The sequence below is a fragment of the Peromyscus californicus genome, unplaced genomic scaffold (assembly GCF_007827085.1).
Source record: "Peromyscus californicus insignis strain IS unplaced genomic scaffold, ASM782708v3 Scaffold_22__1_contigs__length_63687245, whole genome shotgun sequence".
Taxonomy (NCBI): domain Eukaryota; kingdom Metazoa; phylum Chordata; class Mammalia; order Rodentia; family Cricetidae; genus Peromyscus; species Peromyscus californicus.
Window position 1 is genome coordinate 26,276,947 of NW_026294525.1, and position 25,523 is coordinate 26,302,469.

Below are 25,523 nucleotides of genomic sequence, written 5' to 3' on the forward strand. Positions count from 1 at the left end.
CTCAGGTCCATATGTTGGCAAGGCAAGCCCACTGAACTACCTCCCAGCCTCAGAAATGGTCTTATTTAAACTTGATTAGCTCTGTAAAGAGCCTATCTCTAAATAATATACTAGGATTCCACCCCACCCTCCTGTCTTTCTCTTTAGTTGGGGAATATAGTTCAATTCATAAGAATTCGAGAAGCCCCCCTTCTCGCTGCGTGGACTGTGGGTCACAGGAGGATGCTCTGCAGAGGGAGAAAGGGCAACATTTGATGGAGACATTCTTTATTTGTCACCTTCAGGATTTCCTGGAGGTCAGTTAAGGTCCGTTGGGGTCAGTTGTGTGCCGGATCTTGAATTGAATGAGCATTCCTTTGTCTAACTCGTTGAATCTGGGGCTGTTAAGCTGAGGAATGCTGATGGAGAATGAGAATGTGGCAAATACTGTGTCCACTGCTCTTTTGTGATTAGATGTCGTCCTTGGTTAGAGGGCCCGGAGGAGAGAAGCCCAACATCACAGCATCGTAAGGAGATTCAGGGCAAGGTGGGATGGAGCCCATGCAGTCCTGGTCTCTTTCCAAATACCTGTTACTACCCAAGTGTCTCCTTTGGTTAGTTGTCATGATGATATAGGTTAAACAGATCCAAAGAAAACGTGAGAGTGAGGCGTGCGTGTTGGCTCTCAACTTTCTTTCACACAGAAGGCTTGTGTTTGAGGGAAGACAGTTTGTTCTAATTGGACATGCTGAGATCGAGGGTCTTGGTGGGGCTGGCTCTAGTGACTGGAATACAGGTACCAGGGGCATGCTTGGAGAGTCGCTGTGTCACAGTGATAGACGATATGCTGACTGGAAAAATGCAACAGAGAGAAAAAGAAAATCATAAAAAGGTCATTCATGAATATCATCTCTCTTCCTCTTCCTCTTCCTTTTCTTCTCTCTCTCTCCCTCTCTCTCTCTCCCTCCCTCTCTCTTTCTATCTCTCTCTCTGTGTAAGTGTATGTATATGTATCTTGTATGCACATGTATATGTATGCAGATGTACACATCTGTCTGTTCGAGCATGTGGAGGTCAGGGGCAGACGTTGGCTGTCTGTTCTGTCCCTCACCACTTTATTCCTTTGAGACAGGATGTTTCACTGAACCTAGCACTTGGCTCGAGGCAGCAAGCCCAGCCATCCTCCCATCTCCATCTCTACCCACAGCAGCACTTGTGTTAGAGACATGTGACCAGCAGGCCTGGTCATTTGGACACGGGTCCTGAGTATTTGACCTCAGGTCCTCAGGCTTGCCCAGCAAAGCGCCCCTACTCACGGAGCCATCTTTCCAGCCCCGGAATGCCGCCTTTTGATTGGGTGATCAGCAAGAAAGAGTAAGGCAGAGATGCAGCCGTCCTTTGTGGCTAGTAGGCTTAAACAAACCAAACACGTGTTTGTTGGCATTGAAAAGCTGAGTTGTATAGTTCTTTGTTTGTTTGTTTGTTTTCTAAGACAGGGTTTCTCTGTAGTTTTGGTGCCTGTCCTGGATCTCACTTTGTAGACCAGGCTGGCCTCGAACTCACAGAGAGATCCGCCTGCATCTGCCTCCCGAGTGCTGGGATTAAAGGCGTGCGCCACCACCGCCCAGGGAGTTGTGTAGTTGTAAAGCTGTGAGCTGAGTCAAGAACTGTGCCGTGAATGTGGAGGTAACAGTTGTAAATGGTCCTTGCAAGATTGTGAGAAAAGAGAATGATTACTTAAGAGAAGTGGTATCCCCACAGGAGGGGATGTCCACGTTCCTCACTGCATGTCATGGGCAGCGTTCATAGGTCATGCTTTATGCCCAGCGCCGGCCACATGCTCTGTGGATGCTGTTTGTTGGCTCCTTCCTTGAACTGTGTATCTTTTTTTGTTTTTTGAGATTTTTTTTTCAAGACAGGGTTTCTCTGTATAACAGTCTTGGCTGTCCTGGAAATGGCTTCGCAGACCAGGCTGGCCTCGAACTCACAGAGATCCGATTGCCTCTGTCTCTCAAGTGGCTGGGATTAAAGATGTGCACCACCACCACCGCCCAGCAAGCCTGTGACTCTTAAGAGAGACGAGTTCTCAAATCTTTCTGTGACTCTAAATCCATGCAGCTTGCCCACAGTAAGTGCAGTGAAACGCTCAGGTCTGTCTGAATCTGAAGCACCCTGCCTCACGCCCGCCTCCCTGAAAGGTCTCCGGATGACAGAATGAATTCAAAGCATCGCTAACTACAGTAAAGACCAGAAAGTGCAGGAACAGAGTGCAGGCCAGATCCTGCATTTGAAAAGTGTGTTTGCCAAGCAGTCGGCGTTAGTGAATTAAGTGAGTGTTAATAGGTTAAAAAGAATTGTAACTGTCTGTAAGGGGGACGGAGGTCTTATTTTTGATGGAAGGAAATTGATCTAGGGTTAGATGTGGACCAGGAATAAGGTGAGTAGAAACTTAGCTTACAGGACGGCAGGAAAAGAGAGCCAAGAGAAGCCAGATGGCAGCTTCTATGAAGGTCACTGAAGCTTTGTCAGTACTACGGCAAAAACCAGTTAACTTGCCGAGAGCGGAGTACAGGAATCTAAGAGCAAGAGAAGGTTGAAACCATAGTAATGAGAATGTCAAAGGTCAGTCCAGGAAGAGAGGAGACCCCCTCCCGTCCAGAGAGAAAGTGTGCAAAGAGATGAGAAAGAGCTCCATCGTTGACTCTGTTGAATTCTACTTAGTTTTCTATCGGGTAGCACTAATATACATTTCATTTGGTAAAGCCAAACCACGCAGCTTGCAAATTTAAAACTTGCATGGCATTTGTGAGGGTAGAGCCTGTTAGCCTGTACCCCGCCCTTCCAGCTTTCCTGACTCTAGCCCTGGTAGCTCAAACGATTTGTTGTCTTAACTTTATCGAATGTCCCGGGTATTTCCCACTGTACCTGGCACACAGTGACCTTTAATAAACACATATCCACCTTATATGCTCTTTCTTTTCCGTGCAATGCCAGACAGTTAAGGCCTTCTGATGTAGATACCTCATCAATTCACTAGCTTGTTATCATAGATCCTTTGTTTCTACTAGTGGAGTTGAAACTAGGAAATCTGGGGTTTATGTTGATGATTTGAATGTTTAGAAATGGTGTGTGTCAACTCTGCAGCTTTTGATGACAAAATTGGATTTCTGTTCCTTATCTAGTATTAAGCCCAGGATAACTTAGTGGCAAACCTAATAGATACTTTTTATTTGATATTAAGTGTGGCTTTGTCAGGTTGGTATAAGATAATATGTTTTTTTTTTTTTGTTTTTATATAAGGGATGTGCATGCACTCAGTTGTTTTTTTGCTTTATATAGATCCATTTAAAATTAAATCAAATTAAAATATATGTGGGTGTTTTGCCTGAATGTTATGTCTGTGGACCATAGGCATTCCTGGTGTCTGTGGAGACCAGAAGAGGGTATTGGGTACCTGAGACTGGAGTTACAGGTAGTTGTGAGCTGCTATGTGGGTGCTGGGAATTGAACCCAGGTTCTCTAGAAGAACAGCCAATGCTCTTAACTGCTAAGCCATTTCTCAGGCCCCTTAAATAACCAGTTTTACAGTGAGTTGATTGGCTTGTTCCGTTTCTCCCACTGGTCATACTGCATCGTTCACCTATGGATCTTGATGATGCACAGCTGCGAAACAGAAGTCAGAAGGTCAGTGTCCGCACTAAAGTAACTACATAAAATAGGAATGTCACCTGTGTAAGACCTGCTAGAGGTGAGACACGTGATGACGTTTGTTTTGGTTTTGAATTAAAGTTCCCGAATAACCAGTAGCACAACTGAGGCTGGGCATGGTGGTCCATATCTGTAATCTCAGGCCTGGGAGGCTAAGAAAGGAAGATTGTGAGTTCGAGGTCAACCTGAGCTAAACAGTAAGAACTTGTCTCAGAAGACCAAGAGTTGGCTATGCTGCTCTGTGAGAGAGTGCTTGCCTAGCATGTGCAAGACCCTAGGATAAATCCTTAGCACCACACAATCAAAAACCGCTCCATCTGAAGGAGAAATTGTCTAATAATCATTTTCGATTAAATAAAACAACTTAGACTGCCCAATTTCCTTGTTCTCTTTATGGTCTGTGATAGCTGATGACATCAGCTTCAGAAATGATATCAGCTATGTTTTATTCAGTAGATGCCAGCACTTTTTTGCTCAGCTTAGTATTTTCATGGAAATAGGAAGAATGCTTGCCTAACAGATGGGAAGCCCCGGGTTTGCTCCCCAGCACCACATGAACTGGATGTGGTGGTATGGCACTCTGGAGGTGGAGACAGGAGGATCAGAAGTTCAAAGTTAGCTAACGTGATTGTTCGGTAGATACACACACACACACACACACACACACACACACACACACACACACACACACACGATGAGAGAGAGAATAAACGAAAGGACTTTCTGAAATAAAAATTAAAAATTAAAAACTTCAAGGTCACCTTTGACTTCATAACAAGTTCCAGACCAGCCAGAACTGTGTGAGACCCTGTCGCCAAACAATCAAAAAAGTGACTGCAGTAGAAATGGCGTTTTATGATTGTAAAGTGGTAATCCTGAGCATTTCAGATCGGCCTCTTAGGTTTCTTATAGGGCTCAGGCAGGGCAGGATGAATTTTCTGCTGTGCTACTGCCTCTAGCAACTGTCCTAAAGGACTGTGTCATTTGAAGCCTTGAGAGGACCACCCCCCCATCCCCAAGCCTCAGCTGAATGTGGGTGAGGAATGGATGGGAATTTCAAACTTAGCACAGCTTTACTCACTTCCCAGGAACTGCTCTGCTGTTAACTGTGGCCAACAGCCTGCCGATGCCTTTGTGGTGCTGTGGATTCTTTCAAGGCCTTTGGTGATCTTGCCAAGCGGCATCACCCCTGAATAATTTGAAGCTTCTTGCTAAATGAAACACTTAGTTCCCTTACATAGTTTTGACTGTGTCATGACAGCTTGGCACCCCATTTCATCCATCAAAATCATATTTTGATTTGTTCACATAATCCCTTCAGCCTATTTTTAGATTTTTTAAAAGTGCTTTCCATGTCCTGGCTGGAAAAGCCTTGATTTTCAGAAATGATTTCCAGATGACCCTGGGGGCCTCCCATTGTACTTTAACAATAGTGGAGGGATTGCATTGTTTATTCTGACTGTCTGGTGCTGATGGTCAGGGAACCTTCATGCACATCTGGGACAGCCCTACGGGTGGCAATCTAAGCCCTTCATTATTACAGTTGCTGGCACAGAGAGCTCCTGGCTTATACCGCTGGCCAGGCAGGGAGAATCCAGACTTCCCGCCTTCTCCTTAAGCCTTCAGGGACTGTCCCTTCTGCCTGTTGGCATTCAGATCACTACCAAGGAAATGCCTTTCTGCTTGAGTTGTGTGGGGCAAGGGAAAAGACACTTTATCGTGGATGCTTTTTCTTTATGGTTTCTGAAGATAGGTTTAGGACACCCCGTTTCTTTTGCCCCCTTAGATGTGAGGGGAAAGGATAGTGTTCAAAGAGAAGGGATCCAGAAGCACTGCCGTGCTAACAGTAAAGAGGAGAAAGTTAGGCTATATCGGAGCACCCTCTTGCCTGTCCATCACGGTTCCCTTCCCTTCTCCAGGAGGATTATTTCCACAATTGCAGTTATAGGATGTCAACGGCAGCCTAGAAATACCAAAGGAAAACTTCAAACTTTTCCCATTGCGCACTGCTCAGTAGTGTGATGTCATCTGATACTACGCCACTGTGTTCCAGCTGTAACACACTGGTCTGTTTGTCCAGTGTAGCCACACCTTATATACTACCTCCTTGTCAACCACTTATAGACAGACACTTGGTTGTCAGTGTGATTGTTGCATATTGCATGTATTTCAGCCACTTTTGTTTTACTTAAGAATGGCTCCAAAGTGCCGGAATATTGATGCTGATACTGTGGATATGAGAATGAAACTATAGGGCTGGAGAGATGGCTCAGCAGTTAAGAGCACTGACTGTTCTTCCAGAGGTTCTGAGTTCAATTCCCAGCAACCACATGATGGCTCATAACCAAACACCTGTAATGAGATCGGGTGCCCTCTTCTGGCCTGCAGGGACATATGCAGACAGAACACCGTACACATAATAAATAAATATTAAAAAAAAGAATGAAACTATAAAGTGATTCTCTTCAGTGAGGTGATCCAATGCAATATTTTTAGAAAGAGGAGGAGAAAAAAGATCACCTCATATAACCATCATTGCAGTAAACTCCTTTTTTTCTCTTCTTAATGTATACTTTATAGTTGCCCCTTATCACTTTTGACCTATTACTGGGCATCATTTATGAATTAAACTTTGTCATAGGTATGAATGTTTAAGACAATGCATGGGTTAAGTACTGTCTGTGGTTTCAGACAGCCACTGACCCTCTGGGAGGCTGTCCATGGAGGCTGAGTGTGACTGCAGTATATAGATCCTGTGACACACCCATGGAAAGATGGAGCCCGGAATAGCCAAGAGCTTTACCAGACTCTGGGCCCCTCATGTTCAACTTTCTAATCAGGATGCTTTTCCCCCTTCCCTAACAATCTCTCAGCTCTGCCTGTGTCTTTGTGCTGGACGGTTTTCACTCTTGCTGTATAGACACGTCTTGTGAAGGTGAAAACATCTGCACGGGAGGAACTTCTTTTATAACCTAGCCCAGTTCAGGCTGGAGAGATGGCTCAGAGGTTAAGAACACTGGCTGCTCTTCCAGAGGTCCTGAGTTCAATTCCCAGCACCCACATGGTGGCTCACAACCATCTGTAATGAGATCTGGCTCCCTCTTCTGGCCTGCGGGGATACATGAAAACAGAACATTGTATACATCTAGCCCAGTTCTTCCTATTACGTGGAAGCTGATTCTTGAAACTTTAAGAATTTTAACAATTCCCTTCTTTTTGTGCCAGTCCGGTCTTTCTGACATGCGCTGTGCCGAAAGTGTGCACGTAAAATGGCTTAAGCAGTTGTTTAGCCAGCAGCTCGTTTCCAAACTTAGAGTTGACGGACTTACAAGACCCAGAGCAGCCTTCATCCTGTGTGGCGCATCGCACAATAGTGTTGGTGTTGGCGCGGCGGGTGACTTTTTACTTTGTGAAAAAGTCTTAACTATAAGTTTGAACTATGTAAGTTGACATCCCAAGGCCCAGGAAACGTTGAACTGTTAGGTTGGGGGCTTGGTTCGGAGGCACCGGGATTTAGCTCAGGTGTAACTAGCAGCCACCTAGTGGCAGCTGCCTGTGCCTGACCAGTGTTGTGTGTTGTTGGGAAAGGCCACCTGTGAGTGACAGGGTTTGTCTGGCGGCTTGGGGACTCATCGGAAGCTTTCTGTGTAGCGCCTTCCTTGTTAGTGGGCTCAATGGCTGTCCATGCCCTATCGATGATGTGTCTTTTGTCTTGGTCTTCCGGGGACGCAGAAGCGGTTGCAGCTCCGGCTGCTGTTCCTTAGGATTCTGTGCACTTGGCACGGAGCCCACACATCTGTAGAGTCAAAAACTCCTGAGGTAACTCCTTACACACAGCCATGGTTCAGAAATACCAACCCAGACCAGGGCAACGCACTCAGAACAGGTAAGGAGGGATGCTTTTACTCAGAACCGGGGAGTGTAAGAAGTCCAGGGAAACGGGCATTCCCGTTGGCAGTGGGAAGTAAGGCTGTCAAGGATTTGGCTGTCCTCAGCTGCATTCTCCTTAGATGCTTTCATAGCCTCACAGCTAGCCCTGAAAGAGCTGTGAATGGAAACCTGATTGTTCCGTGCCCTGAACGACCAAACAAACCCACTGTTTAGAGAAGTCTTTCTTTCCCTCTCCTCTTGCCTGCAGTCCCCACTTCCTCCACCCCCAATAATTAATGTGATCAAATATCTCCCGCATCTTTAGAAATCCACGGCGCGATCAGCATATCAAAGGGTGGGAAGGCCCTGTGCTCGGAGGAGGCCAGCAATCCTTACAAAACTTTCTGGGAGGTAAATACAACTTATTTGCATAGGAAGAGACTTTCTCCCTTTACCTACAGCTGAGCAGTTCCCCCTTCCCACCCGTTTTGGTAGAAGATTGGCCAATGCACTTTTTGATTCAGTAATTTTCTGAAGGTTAATTCTCAGCAGCTGAAGGTCCGCTCAAACTCCCCTTTGAAGTTGGACTGAATTAACGAATGGAGGTCTTGGCAGTTTACTAATTCATAGATGTACCCCCTCCTTTCTTTGTGTGGCTAAATACTATAATCTTTGCCCTGAAAGGCAGAGCCCTACCAACAAGTAAATATTTAAAAGGCCCCATGAAGTATAATGCGTGTGAGTTTGCGCCTGGGGAGCCTGTCCGCTGGATCAAAAGGAATGACTCACTTCTCATCTGCTAATGAAAGTGAGGTGGCTGCTTTACGGTAGGTTTGAAAGGAAATCCTTTTAAAGTGCTAAGGGTCAGTGTTCTCTTTATTTTTAGGTTTAGTTAGCCACCGATGTGATGTACCATGGTTAAGTATTCAGGGTGACTGAGTTTGCGCTATTGTGAATGAATGAACTCTGTGCCCCCAAGGACTCCTTGGAACCCTGAGAGGAAGTGGAAGCATGACTCACAAATGTACTTGAACTGTGTGTCCAGGTGTGTGTGTGTGGCGGGGGCGGGGGGGGGGGCTGAGGGGGTGTACTAACTTCAGAGCCAGCTCTGAACCCTGGTTGAAAGAAAGAGCTGGGACTGGACCCAGGAAAGGGCTCCTGGGCTTGCATGCTACTGGCCACCTCCGAGGACAATGGCCCAGTGCCTTCTGTGCATCATGTCAGGTGTGCATCACCTCTCAGGAGGATTGCCATCGTCTTCAAGGCTCAGCTAGTCTGGATGGCACTCACAGTGTAGAAGTAGGTGTGTTTGTTCTAACAACCTTCGGATGAGATTCCCCTAGGCATCCGGTACACGGAACCTCAGTTTTAAAATTTTGAACTGAGCTGCTTAAATAGAGGGATTTGGCTCGGGAAGCCCACAAGGAAGAAGCACACTGCCATTGATAGGAAAGGTGTGGACAGCTGGTGGCCTGTGGCTGTGGCACTTGCTGTGGAGCATGCTGCCCCGTGGCGGTGGTTTTGGAGACAGCCTCATGATTGTCCTCAGAACTCTGAAAATTTCTCCACAACTCTCAGAAACTGGAAATAGCCCCTTGCTACCTCATTTAACATGTGGTTGTGTATTTAGAAAAATGTTTGGACCAGGCTATTAAAATGTATTCGTGTTTGCCTTAGAATCAGTTAACTGCCCGCTTACCGCCTTCCAATGTTTAGCTCTGGCTACAGGGTTTTTACGGTTTGTTTGTATTAAGGGGACCGACCCTCAAGTCCTGTGATTTTCATTCCGTTATTTTCTTTCACTCAGGGGCTAGACTGACAGATGCTTTGAAATGTCAGCATTGGGCCTATTAGAAGTTACTTATGTAAATGTTTAAAAAGGTGTGGTCATCTAGTTTAGTGAGTGTCTCATGGGTCTGCACCTGCATCAGATTAGTTATGTAGCCAGTGGTGGCCCCTGGTCTGTGCCTGCCTGCACAGTGTTAGGATTGCAAGCAAACACCACCGGGCCTAGTTTTTGGTCCTGTTTATGTGGTGCTGGGGGCTGAATCCAGGGCTTTGTGCATGCTGCCCGGGAACACTATCAACTGCCCCACACCCCCAGCTTACTTTAAGTTTTGAACCGTGAGTTATGCTGTTTCCTTAAAGGTTATGTACAATTTTTAAAAAACTTCTTATGAGAATACTTATGCCAAAAAATAAATGTTATCTAGAGATAAGACTAAATAGTTAAATATTGCTTCTTGGCTTATTTGAAGGTTTGCATAATTTTGTCTCTTTGTCCATTCACCTTAAGCCTACAGTGTGGTGTTATCTACCGGTGCTTTTTATCCTTGGAGATCTGGTACTAATAGTCCGTTACCTTTTCCTTTGGTTGATTATAGTCTGCAAATTCTCAGAAAGAAGCATCTGAAAATGGCAGCGGTTTCTCTGGGTAGGGATCGCCTCTCCCACAAGGTGGCGCTGTTGCTGTGCTTCGGAGAGGCCTGCCTGGGCTGCCGCTGTCCGGGAACAGAAAAGTTGACAGCCAGGTCTAGCTCCGCCTAATTTAAATATTTGTGATGTCTGTCACTCTGTGTTATCCCAGCATGTTTCTAAAAGGGGAAAGGGAAACACTGACCTCTTTCTTCCCGCGTTAGCCGATGAACGTTTATTGTGAACTCACGAAGTTAAAATTTGCTCATCCCCGGAATAAGGAGAAGGAGGCTGCAAGAGATTGGAAACTAAGAAACCAGGCAAACCCAGGGACTCCTCTGTGCTCGATTTCTGAGAATGGTGAGAACAGCCGCTTGGGAGGACCAGGAGATAACAGGAAAGACGAGGTTCCGTCAGGGGCCCTGAGTTGTAGTATGGGTGTGATCTGGGATAGGGCTCGAAGCAGGGTTTGACAGGGTCGGAGCTGAGCACCAGCTGCTGGAGAGCAGAGGTGGAGTGGGGTAGAGAGTGGGCCGAGCACTTTCCTGAGTGGAAGAAGGGAGGGCAGAGGCAAGACTCTCTCACCTTTGTTCAAGGGAGCTTACTGCTGTCCTCCGGTCGGCACAGCTCGCCTCATCTTTCCCTTTGTAAGGTACCTGGAAACTGGAGAAACAGTGAACGCCCCGCCCGCGACAGGCATAAGGAGGTGGAGGCAGAGTCGGTACCGATTACAGACAGAGGCACACTTGAGGACGGATGAGCGGGAGAGCTGAGCGGGGAGACTGTGAGCAGGAGGGATCAGGGAGAAGTGAAAATGGATAGAGATCATGAGATTAAAACCACCCAGTGGTGAGCAAATCCTTTCACACTTCGAGGAGGAGGAGGAGGAGGAGGAGGAGGAGGAGGAGGAGGAGGAGGAGGAGGAGGAGGAGGAGGGACAGAAGAGAGGGAATTGGGCCCAGGGAGGTTTTACGTAGGAGTGTGTCAGTGCGGAAACTGCCACTGGTCTTTTGGCTAAACCTGAAGCCTCTTGTGTGGGACTATCAGGGAGGGGGTGGTTAGTCCCTGCTGAGCTACTTACGTTGTCCTCACCCTGAGCTTGTCCTGGAAGGCAGCTTCCTCTCTGTGGCAGGTTATTGGATGTCTATATTCTGACCACACGAAGAATGTTGCATGCCCTCCAGGCAATTCATGAGACAGCTGCCCTCACGTGTGTGTGATAGGACCCCGGGATACTCTCAGGTCCTTCTTCCAGAGGTTCTGTGCATCTGGAGTGGAGCCCAGGGGTCTGACTTTAAGTACTCCCAGAGGTCACCTGGGACCAGGCCCAATTGAGAAGCACTCTTTAAATGGAGCAATTCCAGGATCGTTACTCTTTAGGGTGTGTGTGTGTGTGTGTGTGTGTGTGTGTGTGTGTGTGTGTGTGTGTGTGCGCTTATACCAAAGGACAAAAAGATAACGTTCCTCATTCCCAGGACCCATTTACCTTGTGATTTCTTTTTCCCCCCTGAGGGAGGCAGGGTCTTCTACTGGCCTGGAATGCACTAGTAGCCTAAGCTTAGATGGCTGGCTGGCTAGCGAACCTTGGGGCTGGATCCTCCCGTCTCAAGCCCATGCCGCTCTTCCTTGTCTTTTTTGTCCTGCCCAGTTTTGTTTTTAATTTTACATTGCTTTGTTTTGAATTTTATGCCTGTATGAATGTCTATGCACCATGTTGTAGCACGCCTGGTGTGTCTGCAGAGGCCAGAAGAAAGCATCAGACACCCCTGGAACTGATGTGATTGACAGCCGTGAGTCACCTTGTAGGTCGGGGATTCAAACCAGGGTTCTCTGGAGGGACAGACAGCCTGTGCTCTTTGACCACTGAGCCATCTTTCCAGCTTCTCTTCTGTCCTTTATCTTTCATCCATGCTGTGTCCAAAGTGCAATAGAACTCTGCTGAGTTTTATCCCTTGAGCTGTTGAAATGGATGACTTCCTAATTTGTGAAGCACACACAGGTTTGAAGTGGAGGCACACCCGCCCCCCCCCCCCCATTCTGAACTCAGTCCTGGGCAGTGTTGAGTTAGAGTAATCCTTCCTTGTGGCACACCGCCCCCTGCCCCCTAGTTCTCTTCCACTGCAGGTGACCTTATTGAGGGGTTTACTAAAGGTCATCTACAGCAAGGCAAATCATGTTTTGAGGCGTGCTCCCTGTGGAAGGCAGGATTTCACACAAGGTTTTTCAATAGACTGTAGATGAGGTAAAAAACTTCTCTGATAGCGCCAACGGCTCTGAGTCAAACGTTTACACTCAATGCTGCAAACCTGACAGTTAATTTTCTCTTCTTTAGAACTTTTTTCCCCAGCCCAGGTGTTAAAATTTAGTAAGAACAACATATTTTAAGGGATCAGGTTTCTGTGTTAATCTCAGAAGGAATGCTTTTTTTTAAAAAAAATTATGTATACAGTATTTTGCCTACATGCATGTCTGTCCACCAGAAGAGGGCACCAGTTCTCATTGTAGATGATTGTGAGCCACCTTGTGGTTGCTGGGAATTGAACTATGGACTTTTGGAGGAGCAGCCGATGCTTTTAACCTCTGAGCTATCTCTCCAGCTCCAAGGATACACACACACACACACACACACACACACACACACACACACACACACACACACACACACACACACCACGCCACTGGTCTGTTCTAGGGATACATGATTCTGCTGACTCAAGGGACCGTGCATGAGATCCAGGTTCCACGCTGTTGGAGAGGTGTGATCTTGGAACGCAGTTCTATTTCCTTGTTATTACTGTTAGTTCTATCTGTGCCAGGTGTGGGTCTCAAGTTTGCCAGGGAGTGACAATCTCTAACGGAGCAGCTGCTTGGCGCCAGGCAGCAGAAGAGTAAACTACTTAGATGGGAACATCTGTGTAACACATGACCTGACAGTGACTGTTTCCTCATCCGTAGGAGAATGAGGGGATTATCTCTGAGATCCCGTGGTCTCAAGCGTCTGTGACTGAAACATACTATGCAGTATGTGGTTTTGTTTTCATGGTGACTGTTGGAGGCACCGTCCACTTCCTTCTGGGGGACCTATTGACCTTGGTCAGGTGTCCAGGAAGCTTCTTTAGGGGCGGAGTTCATGCTTTACATTGAACTCTTTTTGTTTAAGTTTTTGTTTTATAGTACAGGGATGGAACTTGGAAATGCTGGACAAGTCCACTACCACTGTATTCCATCACCAGCCCCTGCATTTGATGCATCTGAGACATTTTTATGTATTGGCTAAGGTTAGGAACATGGCGGACATTTTCACTTTTTGTCTTTGGCATATGACCCTTTGAAACCAACCCAGCATCTAGGTTAGCAGTTCAACTATGAACAAAAAGGAACATCTTAAAAAAACAGATTGATAGCCAGGCGGTGGTGGCGCACACCTTTGATCCCAGCACTTGGGAGGCAGAGCCAGGCGGATCTCTGAGTTCGAGGCCAGCCTGGGCTACAGAGCGAGATCCAGGGCAGGCACCAAAACTACACAGGGAAACCCTGTTTCAAAAACAAAACAAAACAAAACACAAACAAACAAACAAACAAGCCAGATTGATAGTAAACGGGCATGAAGAGTATACTCCAGACACAGCCCAGGAGGGGCAACACTTTGAAAACATGAGCGCAAAACAAAAGCTCCCAAACACATGATCTACTGAACAAGGATCCTTCATCAAACATGGCTCCAGTGTTCCACATCATTGAGAATGTAGGCACCAATCCATTTCAGCCAGGTCTGGCCCAGCTGGATCTCTAGCCTTTGAGCGATGCCAGACTATCAGACATAGGGTCTGGTGCTGCCCTGGCCACTTACAAATGGGCACCCATCAATCATCCTCTCTGCCTGCACCCCTCCCCCACCTTTAGTAGACTCCTGGATAAACATTGGATTACACTATTGATTTCTTTCCTGCGAGGCTATGGCCTGGTTAAGAAAATCTGACTCTGATCTTTTCTGAGCCTTCCACATAATCTCATTTCGTAGAGGAAGTCTCATCTGGCTTTGGCCAAATAATAGACTTACGTATTAATTTTTAAGCGACACTTAGTTGGCTCTTGAGTAATGTCATTTCCTTAAGCGACATCTGGCCTGATCCCCAATGCGTGCTGCGCTTGACTGTGACTGCCTGTGTGCCGAAACAGTGTTTCAGTTCTGAACCAAAGATTTGGTTGGGATCATTAACTGTCTTCCTTTTGAACTCACACTTAACCAGGTGTGTTTTTCTTCGCAACTATAACCAATAATGCCAGGTATCTTGTAGAGGTAGCGGGACCGGAGGGACTGGTACCTATTATTGACAGTATTAGCTCTATTTGTTTGCTTTATGAGGCAGACTCTCAGTCAGGCCGTGTAGCCCAGACTGGCCTTTCATTCACGGCTCTCTTCTTGCCCCAGCCTCCTAAGTTCCGGGCTCCCAGGGATGCCTATCTTCCTCTTTTTATTTATTTTTATTTATTTTAAAGCGAAGCTGGTATTCCTCAGTCTAGGTAGGGTAATGTAGCAGCATCCCTTTACAGTTTTATTAAATTTTTTTGGTAGTAATTTCTCTTAATTTGCCAGAGTTTCACACTTTTCTATAAACCGTTCATTGCTTCACATCATTTGGGGGAAGAAATATGTCTCCTAACAGCTAGGCAAGATGGCAAGCTTTGGAATTTAGAGTCTATAGGTGGAACCCGGGTGTTCATAGAGACACCTTTCCCTAACAGGCCTCTAGTGTCCGCCCGGATACCCACTCTTTACAGGCCTGATATTATTGTAGACACTTGGCCTTAGCCATCCTCTTTTTTGTCCACGGACCACATCTACTTAGAGTACTGTGGGACCCCCTGCTGCCCGCTTCCCTTTGCTGCTGAAAATAACCTGCCAGCAGCCCAGCACTGTGGTGCCAGCATGCTCCCGTTAGCTTTCATAAGGGTGGAGAGATGAAGCCCTTGATGTCCAATGTACAGTGGTTCCGGTAGGGGCAGGAGACCCACGTGGGTACAGTTGTGAGGCTCCATGGCTCTGTGTTCACTTGGGAGCTTTGGGAGACAGCACTGTCCTTGTTCCTGACAGTGACAGCAGATGACGGCATTACTGGGCTAGTGAGGCAAATCACGAAGGGATTCTCTCCTGGAACGCCTGCCTTAGCTCTGGCTTGCCAGTCTCAATACACTCCTACCTGCCGTCGGTGGAGAGAGGACCCGGCGTTTGCTTTGTACAAGTCCTTCCTCAACACCCCCCCCCCACCCCCACCCCAAGTTCCTTTTTGGATACACACATTCTTTTTGAGAGCGTGTCTTGGAGCGGCACAATCCAGTAACAGATGCTCTCTCCATTTAGTGTCTCCATTTTTTGACCGTGGGGAGCAAATGTCGCCAGTGTCTTAAGTGCTCTTTAGGCCTTTCTGTGTTCTGCTCACGAGACGAGTTTACCACGTTCAGGCTCTGACACGTGTGGCTGTAAAGGGACAATTGAAGTAGTCATTGGCAGTTTGGATCCTCGTTTCCGACACTGGGAGATTTTGAAACTGGTTGGGCACGTTGCCAGCGTAAGTGACTACAAAAATTGTTCTGGGAAGAGGAAAACATCACAACAAAAAAACATCAAAGCCCCAAGTTCCACAAGCAGGAAGCTCTTTCTGTGTTCTTCATGTTATGTGTGTGTGTGGGGGTGGGGGGGTGGGGAGGGATAAGGGCCTTCCCTTCACTTTCCCATGTTCTGTGGCTGAACTACTAATTGAGTTGATCGACCACTGCTTAGCAGCAGAAAAGTCACTGAATCATGCACAGAGATTCTAGATAAAATGAGACTCATACAAGTGTCAGACGATTGCAGCTTAGGTAACCCGAACTGCAGAAAGGAAGCATTTGGGCTTTTGGAAGGGCGGTGGTGCTCCTCATGGGAGGGGCAGGTGGAGCAACTGTTGAGGATCGTGGTGGTGTTGTACAGATGTATTCTCTCAATAGGAAAGGCCGTTTGGGGCAGCTCTTGTCCTGGTACACATTCTGAAATGTAGATTTCCTTTCTAGATACAAACTGCTTTGACAAAAGGGCTGATTTTCAGAACTACTCCCATGTCAGTTCAAGTGTGCCGAAGAGGTGTATTTTGGAGTTGGCATGTTCTCGTCTACCACATTTATATTTTAGGATGGCGTGTCGTAATCCTCAGAGTTTCCATTTGCCCATTTTGGAATGTCTGTGTGCCCAAATTTCCATTTTAATTGAAAGTTGTTAAATTAAAAGCAAATGCTTATAGACCAAGTGTGATTTTTATAGACATCACATGTGAGAGAAACAAGCGCCATGCCTTTCAGCAAAGTTTAGGTATGTCCAACTGGGAAGTAGCCCTTTAGTTATCCAAATGATTTGTAGGGAATGGATCAGGTGCGTTGGTTCATGAGAAGAATCAAGAAGAATGTGAGCCCTTTAGTTGCAGAGTGGACAGTTTCAGGTATTGTTTAGAAAAATAACCTAAAACGTATCTTGGTGGTATAAATTCTGTTTATGAACCACAAGCAAATGAGTCAATACTACATCTCAGTAAACACACAGGTATATAGAAAGAGCATGGAAAAAACATGTTTGTGAATGATAGACACCAAATTTGAAAAATCCTTTCCACAGCGTAGTAGGGAAAAGGCAGGATGCTTATGTGCAGCATTTTATATTTTTTAAAAAGCTGAAGCGGGGGCTGGGCAAATAGCCCAGTTGGAATAGTGCTTGCTATGCAAGCTTGAGGACCTCAGTTTGGGCCCCAAAACTCAGCCCTAGTGCCGGAGAGGCAGAGAAATGTGGATTTCTGGGACTCCCGAGGCCGCCAACCTCATCCATTCAGCAAACTTCAGGCCAAGGAGTGACCGTTTCCTAAAAAATCAAGGCGGACAGCTTCTGAAGAACGACAGCCAAGTCTCTGCTTTTGCCCGCTTTATGGACCCTTTTCCTCCGACTGGGTTGCCACAGCCTTACTATGAGGGGATGTGCCTGGTCTCATTATAACTTGATTTGCCGTGTTTGGTTGATGTCCCTGGGAGGCCTGCCCTTTTCTGAAGGGAAAGGAGGAGGAGTGGATTTGGGGGAGAGGGGGTGTTAGGGGGAGGGGCTGGGAGGAGAGGAGGGAGGGGAAACTGCAGTCAGGATGTAGTATGTGAGAGAAGAATAAAGAAAAAAGAGCCGGGCGGTGGTGGCGCACGCCTTTAATCCCAGCACTCGGGAGGCAGAGCCAGGCGGATCTCTGTGAGTTCGAGGCCAGCCTGGTCTCCAAAGCGAGTTCCAGGAAAGGCGCAAAGCTACACAGAGAAACCCTGTCTCGAAAAACCAAAAAAAAAAAAAAAAAAAAAAAAAGGAAAAAAAAGTGCGCGGAGTTGAGGGGGGGGATGACAGCCAAGATTGAACTCTGGCTCCTTGTGAACATGCATACGTGTGTATGTGCACCCACAAAACACGTACCCATGCACACACATGCACAAACTGAAGTAAAGAAATATGGAAAACTGTTAAGTATTAAATCTGAGTTTTTCTATGGCTAGTATAATTCTGAATGAAAATTAAAAACTAGATGACTAGAGTATTTATACAGAAACAAAAAAATAAAACAGGATAACCAGCCATTATACCACATTCCTCTTGTACCATCTCCGATTTCTCAGATGTGTTATCCCAGGCCGTTCTCCGTTCATGTAGCACCATGTCCCCATGTGTTCTTTACAGCGTGGACATTTTCTGTGGACTTGTAAGTAGTGACTTCAACTCTGCCTGTTTACCTCAAATTGTGGTTGAACAGTTTAAAAGTCATGAGTTTGAAACCTTTACAAGCTTGGACCCTTTTGTGGAAGCCTGTTTAAAGGTGAGTTTCCAGATTGTGCTAAATAAGATGCAGATCGGAGGATTGTTTTTAGATAACCCTCTTGGCCATCTTCTTCCATAATCTCAAGTGATCTGTCACAGGTGTCTGGAATACAGTGTGACTTGTTCTGGCCACACAGAAGTTTAAGTATTGAGGAGCAGAAAGGAGTTTTTGTTGTAACAAGTATTTTAACTAGATTACACTGTGAAGACACAGTAACATGGGCAATTTAAAATGTCTCTAATTACTATGGGGCTTCTCATGAAAATGTTCATGTTTGATTTTTTTTCAGAGAATAATTTCAGTACTGGGCTTGAGTTGGTCATAGATGAACAAGAAAGTTTCTGATTTCTTCAATTCTGACTCTGTACTTCAAGGTGGTAGCAAGGGTTGGCTTAGACCACTGTGACTAGAAGATGTTGGTTGTTATAACTGACGCTCACTGGTTTCATGATTTTTCTGATTTTCTTAGGCTCTTATTTATTTATTTATTTATTTATTTATTTATTTATTTATTCAATGTATTCATTCATTCCCATTCATGGAGCTGGAGAGATGTTTCAGTGGTTAAAATACCTGCTGCTTTTTACAGAGTACCCAGATTCAGTACCCATCACATGCATAATGACTCACCTCTGATACCCTCCTCTGGTTTCCATAGGTACCAGATGCATGTATGATGCCTGCATGTGTGTATATATAAATACAGGCAAACACTCATACACATAAAATAAAAATAAGTAAATCTTTACATTCTCATTGATTTTTTTTTATACAGTTGTTTCCAGAGGGAAAAAGGCTTTGGGGAGCTATAGGAAATTTAATCTGAAATAATAAAAGATTTCCTACTAGGGCCTAGAAAAATAGCCCATTGGTTAAGAGTTGTTCTTTCAGAGGAGCCAGGTTCAATTCTCAACTTCCATGTGGCTCCACAAACATCTGTAACTGAGTCCCAGCCCAGCGCCTCCAAGGGCGCCAAGCATGTGTCTGGTGCACAGATATACATGCAGATAAAACATCAGTACCCTTAAAATAAATAAATACATTTTTAAAAGATACTGCATTGCATCTATATAGTACTATTCAAATTAGAACCACGTTGACTAAAAATGTAGCGTTTTAAGATTATGTCCTGATAGACCTCACAAATACTAAAGCAGGCATTATTGGCTGAAAATTGAATTTTCAGTAGAATCTCAAACTGAAAACTTCCTGTTTTTAAGGTGCTGTTTTTTTCCCTTATTATTCATGGCATTTATATGTAACAGAATCGAAAAGATCCAGAAAGTGAGTGCTTACGGTCACTCTGTAAGTCACCAGCTCAGTGTCCAGTGTTCAGATCATTAGCACATGCACTTTTGACTTCATTGTTGTTTTGACTCACTCTGTAGACCAGGCTGTCCTTGAACTCACAGGGATCTTCTTGCCTCTGCCTCCTGAGTGCTGGGATACTTTTGATTCTTAATAGATTTGTGTGTGTGTGTGTGTGTGTGTGTGTGTGTGTGTGTGTGTGTGTGTGTGTGTGAAAAAGTTTATGAGTTGAAATACAAGTTGAAAAGTTCAGCTTCAGAGAACCTCCTATTAGGTTATACATACTTTCCCGAAATTTTTGCATTTTACAATTATCCTGAAGTAGATTGTTGAAAAGAAATTAGAGGGGTTGGGGATTTAGTTCAGTGGTAGAGCACTTGCCTAGCAAGCACAAGGCCCTGAGTTAAGTCTTCAGCTTCATGAAAACAAGCAAACAAACAAACAAACAAACAAAAAACAGAAAAGAAATTAGAAAATTCGGAATTCATAAGAATGAAAAAACCAAATCAAACCCAAACCAGATTTCTTTGTGTAGAGATGGGTAAAGACACTACAGGTTGTAGACCCTCCCCTCCCCTGCATTCTTGTATTGCTTTCTGATGTGGCTGTGGGAATCTCCCTCACACTTAGCTTAAAACAGAGGTGTACTCTCTGCTAGTCCTGGAGGTCTGAGGCCTGTGCTTTCTATGCAGCCTCCAGCAAGCTCCAGCTCCCCGGATCTCCAGCAGCCACAGTGGAATCCCTCCATCCCAGTCTCCATGCCCACCCGCCCTTTCCTCTCCAGCCCCGATCTCCCTCCCTTCCAGGGAAAGGATACACGAGGCTTCATTAAGCACTCGCCCAAGAGAACCCACAATAGCCACGTCTCAAGATCTTTTTTTTTTTTTAAAGATTTATTTATTTATTATGTATACAGTGTCCTGCTTGCATGTGTCCCTGCAGTCCAGAAGATGGCAACAGATCTCATTATTTGTGGTTGTGAGCCACCATGCGGTTGCTGGGAATTGAACTCAGGACCTCTGGAAGAGCAGTCAGTGCTCTTAACCTCTGAGCCATCTCTCCAGCCCTCAAGATCTTTTTTTTTTTTAATTAAGGATTTATTTCATGCGTATATATGTGTGCCGAGTGTATATATGTGTAGCATCGTGTGTAGGTGCCTACAGAGGCCAGAGGAAGGGGTTGGATCCTCTGGAACTGGTGTTAACATAATCTAGTCACAGTTGTATGCCCTCTTCCCATATAAGGTCATGCAGGCATTGCCCTCCTACCTATACTACAAAAAAACCTGAGCTACGGTAACTATTGTTTTTTGTTTGTTTGTTTTTTGTTTGTTTGTTTTTTGGAGACAGGGTTTCTCTGTGTAGCTTTGGAGCCTGTCCTGGAACTCACTCTGTAGACCAGGCTGGTCTCGAACTCGCAGAGATCCGCCTGCCTCTGCCTCTCAGTGCTGGGATTAAAGGCGTGTGCCACCACCGCCCGGCGGTACTATTGTTTGTGTACTACCAAGTCATTGTGTGTGCTGAAGTATATGCTGGCCAGATTCAGTGGTGTGATAAGCAGTTCTTAGATTTTCAGGTTTTTAGCAGCTGGCTGTAAATTATTGCCAACTTGGAACTGACCTTGGTGGGAGTCCTTCCACCGTGGAAACTGGCAAATACTGCCAACCAAGGCGTCCTCCATGCCTCGGCTCCCACACCAGAGAGCTTCGTTACCGGAACAGCACCCGTAGATCAAATTTCTCCGGCCACAAGAATCTCAGCCTGGAGTATTTCTCATCCCAACCACTGAACTCCTCCAGCCTTGATTCAAGGCCCTGCTTGTGTCCCCACCCCCTTTTGCTGTTAGGTTACAAGTGACTGAATAGTTGTGCCCTACAGTAAACATCCCTTTCCTCCCAAGCTAGCACCTATCCTTTGTATTTTACAACCTGGCTCATTTCCTAGGAGGGGATCAATACATATTTTGATTCCTTTTTCTGGGCTCTTTTCCACCCCTGGAGATAACTCACACATTGATACAAACTGTGGCCTTGGCAGATGCATCTCCCCCCCCCCCCCCATACACATATATTTATATTTACCTAGATTTACTTATTTGGAGGCAAACTTGAATTTAGGTTCTTTTTTGTGTGCTTTGAGACAAGGTCTCACTGTGTAGCCTCAGGCTGGCTTCACGTTCAAGGTCCTTCTGCCTCCGTCTATAGAGCGCTGAGATAGCCCCAAATGCGTCATTACACCTGACAAGAATTGGGGTTCCCAGTGATGCCGATCAAAAGCATTTTAAGCACTTTGGACCCATTTCTGTTAACTGACATTGTTGGAGGGTTCATCTAGCTCGCTAGAAGCACTGCTAAGTGTTGTTGAGATGAGCACGTGTTTCTGACTTGGAGTGGAAATGTAGTGAAAGCTGCTAGAGTTGAAAACAAGCCTGTGTGTGGGGGGGGGGGGGAGGGGAGGACGACCAGCTGGACACAGTGTGCTGTGTAAGCCAAGGTGAATATAGTTAGAAAGCTAGAATAAAAAAAGAATGCGTGCTTTGGGAGATCGCTTGGGTTGACTGAAAACTTGTTTTGGTTATAAACATCTACCAGGAAAAAAAACCCAAAAACCAAAATGTCTTTCCACTGCATCTGACTAGTTAAGTTCACTTGACAGGGCCCCTCAGGGGCACCCCTACCCATCTCTCTGGGGAACCCAGGAGAGTGTGAGGCTGCTCCTCTGTCTGCTTTTGGTTTAATGTTCAATGCAAAAAAAAAGGGCTAGGTCACTGAGATTATGGAGTTTTGGTAGATGAGAACCAGTATTCATGTCAGGACAAAAAAAATAAGACGGCCGTGGAGTCGTTTTCGAAAGGAAGCAATATAACTGTGTGAGCAATGAGATTCTATTATTCACTCTTTAATTCAGATTACGTTTCTATTATCGGCTTAAATTTTGATTGTGGGGATTGGTGATAAAAGATTGATCACCTTGAAGGTCTGATTATGTCCTTATCTTGAAACATGAGCTGAAAAGAACAATTGTATGTGGAAATGATGGCTGCATTGTTCAGTCCTTCACAAGGAATCCCTGTCCTTGGGGACATGTTGGCTCCAAGGTGAACTGTTCATTGCTATCATCTAGCTGCTTTTTTGGACTTCAGAATTGCAGGCTCTTCCTGAGATCTGAATCAGACTCTGTAAGTTTAATAAGATCCCCTGTGATTTATGTGTTTAATAAGCCTTATAAAAAGCTGATTGAGTAGGAGGAAACATTAATAACCACGGCAGTCACCGCAGAGACCACTGGAAAGGTGGTAAGAGCAATGAAGTCAAGATTTTCAAAGAGTCTTTGGAGTTTCCCTTCAGAGTTTTACCCGTGTCCCTCTGGTATCTAAAAAATGTTGATGCTCAGTTTTAGGGGAATTTTCTCACCTGAACCCCTTAGATGGGGGCTAAACTGGGTACAGACTTTGCCTTTTGGGCTGTTGACTGCTTCATAACCTCTGATGGTTTCTGTGCTCTGGCCCCGGCCTTCTATGTACCACTGCTGGTGATATTCCCTGCAGTGTGCTTTCACCTCAGGGGACCCAGGGTACTGGTACTGCCATATTGCTCCTGTATCAAGTGATTCCCACGGGGGCAGGGCTAAGGCTCAGGGTGTCAGATCTTCACAGAGGCCTTTTCCGACTCACAGATGTGGAACGGTAGACAAATGTGTGCATTTAGTCTCGTCCTGTGAGGACATCAGCATTACTCATTCATGGAAAGGGGCAAATGGCGTATAAAGCTAGACCTTTTAGCCCAAGTTGGCACAGAAGTCATGATCTTCCTGCCTCGATCCCCCGAGCATCAGGGTTACAAATGTACAGGCCCATGCCAGGCACTTTGCATTTTTATTTTAAGATAGGGTTTCTTGTAACCAAGGCTAGTCTGAAACTCCCTCCACAGCCAGGGATGACCTTGATCTTCTGATTCGCCTTGCCTGTGTCTTCCAAGTGTTGGGGTTACAGGCGTGTACCACGCCCTCCCCACTCCCTGAGCTAATATTTCTTCCTTTTGAACGTGGATGTAGTGGTAGGTGAGTGTGAATAAAGGGAGGAGAAGGTAGTGTGCTGAGGAGAATTTGCTTGTGGTTGTGGGAGTAACATGACCTTGCTTTTGTGTTTTTGTTTTGTTTCTTAGGTACAAATAACTGGCCATCCCAGATCTTGGGAGGTACAGACAGGGAGGGTCAGAAGTTCAAGGTCAATCTTGCCTTCAGATAGGGAGTTTGAGCCCAACCTGAACTACTTGAAACTCTGCCTCAACCAACCAAATACCAAACTAACCAAGCAAAAAAAGCAAACACCTCTCCCTCCCAAATCAGACCAGCAGTAAACTATCTCACACCATTTCATTTTGTATGTGGAGGTAGACTTTTAATTATTAGTGTGTACAAATGACATAGGAAGATTTCCACTTAACTCTGCCCTTCAATTATTCATGAGCAGTGACAGTTGGGACTGTACCCTGTCCCAGAAGTAAAAGGTCCCTGAGGGTTGTCTGGGAGATTTGGGTGGTAATGTGATAAGGGCCACATTGCACTGCTCTCCCCCTCCCCCCAGTTCAAGCTGTCAGTCACTGTGTGTGCCTCCTGCCACCACTTTGTGTTCAGAAGCCTTCAGTTTGGCTACCCATTACCCCCCAGGGTGACCTGGCCCACCCACTCAACAACCGGCCTCTCCCCCATCCCCTTCTCTTCTTGCTTCAACAGAGCAGCTGAGGTAGACATGGAAATTAGAAGTCACAGTGCCCATTTGAGGGTGTAGAGGCCAAAAGAACTCACGGCACTTGAAATGAATTCCTGCTCTTGGCTGGCATTTTCTACAGATGGCAAGTAGCGTGATTTCACGCCTGATTGGTGGAGGGAGGGGTTTGTTCCCTGGTCTGTTCTGTCGTGTTTAACAGTTTTTATTAGATGAAAAACTTTGACTTGACAGTTCTTGGGTTTTAAGGATGCTGGCACAGAGTGAAAGGCTTCTAAATGTATCCAATCTACCCCACTGACTTAGGTAGAAATAAATCTCTTCGAATTCATGGGCATTGACTCAGAAAGATGGTTCTAGAGCTTTCCCTAATGACATATTTCGGTGCCTCTCAGTTTTTATAGATAACTTTTATTTAGTTTATTATTTACATTAATTCTGGAATAATACATTTTCTTCTAATATTGTTAGTAGTGATTGGCAAGTGACCCACAAGGGCCAAAGCTTCCTATGAAAGAAGCAGTCAGCCATCAGCCTGATACAGATCCATCCTGGCATCCAGCCCTTCCGACCCTTGGGCTGCAGTCCCACACGTAAAGGGACCAGGGTGCTAGTGGGAGGCAGCTGTGACAAAGCCCTTGTGTTAAAGCGATACATTTCATTCTGCGAGGCCCTGCAGACTCCTGCTAAACATGTCACTTCAGCAGGCTCCCTTATCTGCTCTCCCAGGGCCTGAAGCAGAGCCACGCACGGCACAGTGGCAGGAGGGAGCGGTATTGGCACACCGGATGACAGCCGAAGTTGCAGGATGACAGCCTGATGGTGGGAGGGGACATGGGGAAGCCCGGCACAGCGAGGGGGAGCGGGATCAGATCTCTTCAGCGGGTCTATTGAAGAGGTCTGAGAAGGGTGTGTTCTCTTAGCTTTTCATGGGGGAAAAATGGTTAAATTTTTGTCATCTTTGAAGATTCGGATGGAAGTTATTTGAGAAGACCAATGATTTCCTAAAGCCCAGGCTGCCCCTCAAGACCAATATTATGAAGAACACAGTACTTCATGTGAGGTGTGAGGCACACAGGCTCCACAGCCCTGGCTGAGAGTCCATTGATTGAGGTGTGTGGTCTTTGTAGTTGCTCAGTGAATGTAGTTTGAATGGATGTAGTAGCTTCTGAGGCAGCCCACTTAGGCGCTTCTGGAACTCACATGGCGCATGAATAAAGCTAATGTGTCCTCCAGGGCTGACTAGAACTGTTGTATTTGCTGTTGGCCAATAGCGAGTTTGACCCGGTAGTAAAATTACTTAATGTATGTGACTTTCTTTGTATTAGCAAATATGCAATCATCAAGGCCAGTGGTTCTCAACTATTGCTGTGACCCTTTAATACAGCCCCTCACGTGTGGTAACCCTCCCCCCAACTATAAAATTATTTTGTGGGTACTTCATAACTGTAATTTTGCTGATGTTATGAACCGTAATGTATCTATCTGATATGCGACCCCAAGGGAGTCGCGACCCATGGGTTGAGAACTGCCGAGCTAGGCCATAGACTAGAGAGTACATGGAGGATTTGTTAATTCTGTTTTGAGGTTTGTAGGAACAATTTCTCTAAATCCAGTTTCTTAGTTTGCCTACATCTAGGGTAAAATAAA

General features: G+C 45.7%; 1 protein-coding gene across 5 annotated transcripts in view; it reads left to right on the forward strand.

The window, feature by feature from the left end:
• Nhsl1 (NHS like 1) overlaps positions 1-25,523 on the forward strand; it is a 230,131-nt gene that overhangs the window by 73,339 nt on the left and 131,269 nt on the right. Inside the window, exon 1 of one of the 5 annotated variants that reach the window (XM_052751120.1) lies at positions 8,110-8,384. The exons of the other annotated variants lie outside the window; for them this stretch is intronic. Within the exon in view, the coding sequence (XP_052607080.1) occupies positions 8,360-8,384 (25 nt within the window). The 5' untranslated portion in view covers positions 8,110-8,359. Of the gene's footprint in view, positions 1-8,109; positions 8,385-25,523 lie in introns of those variants that run through there. 5 annotated transcript variants of the gene reach the window in all.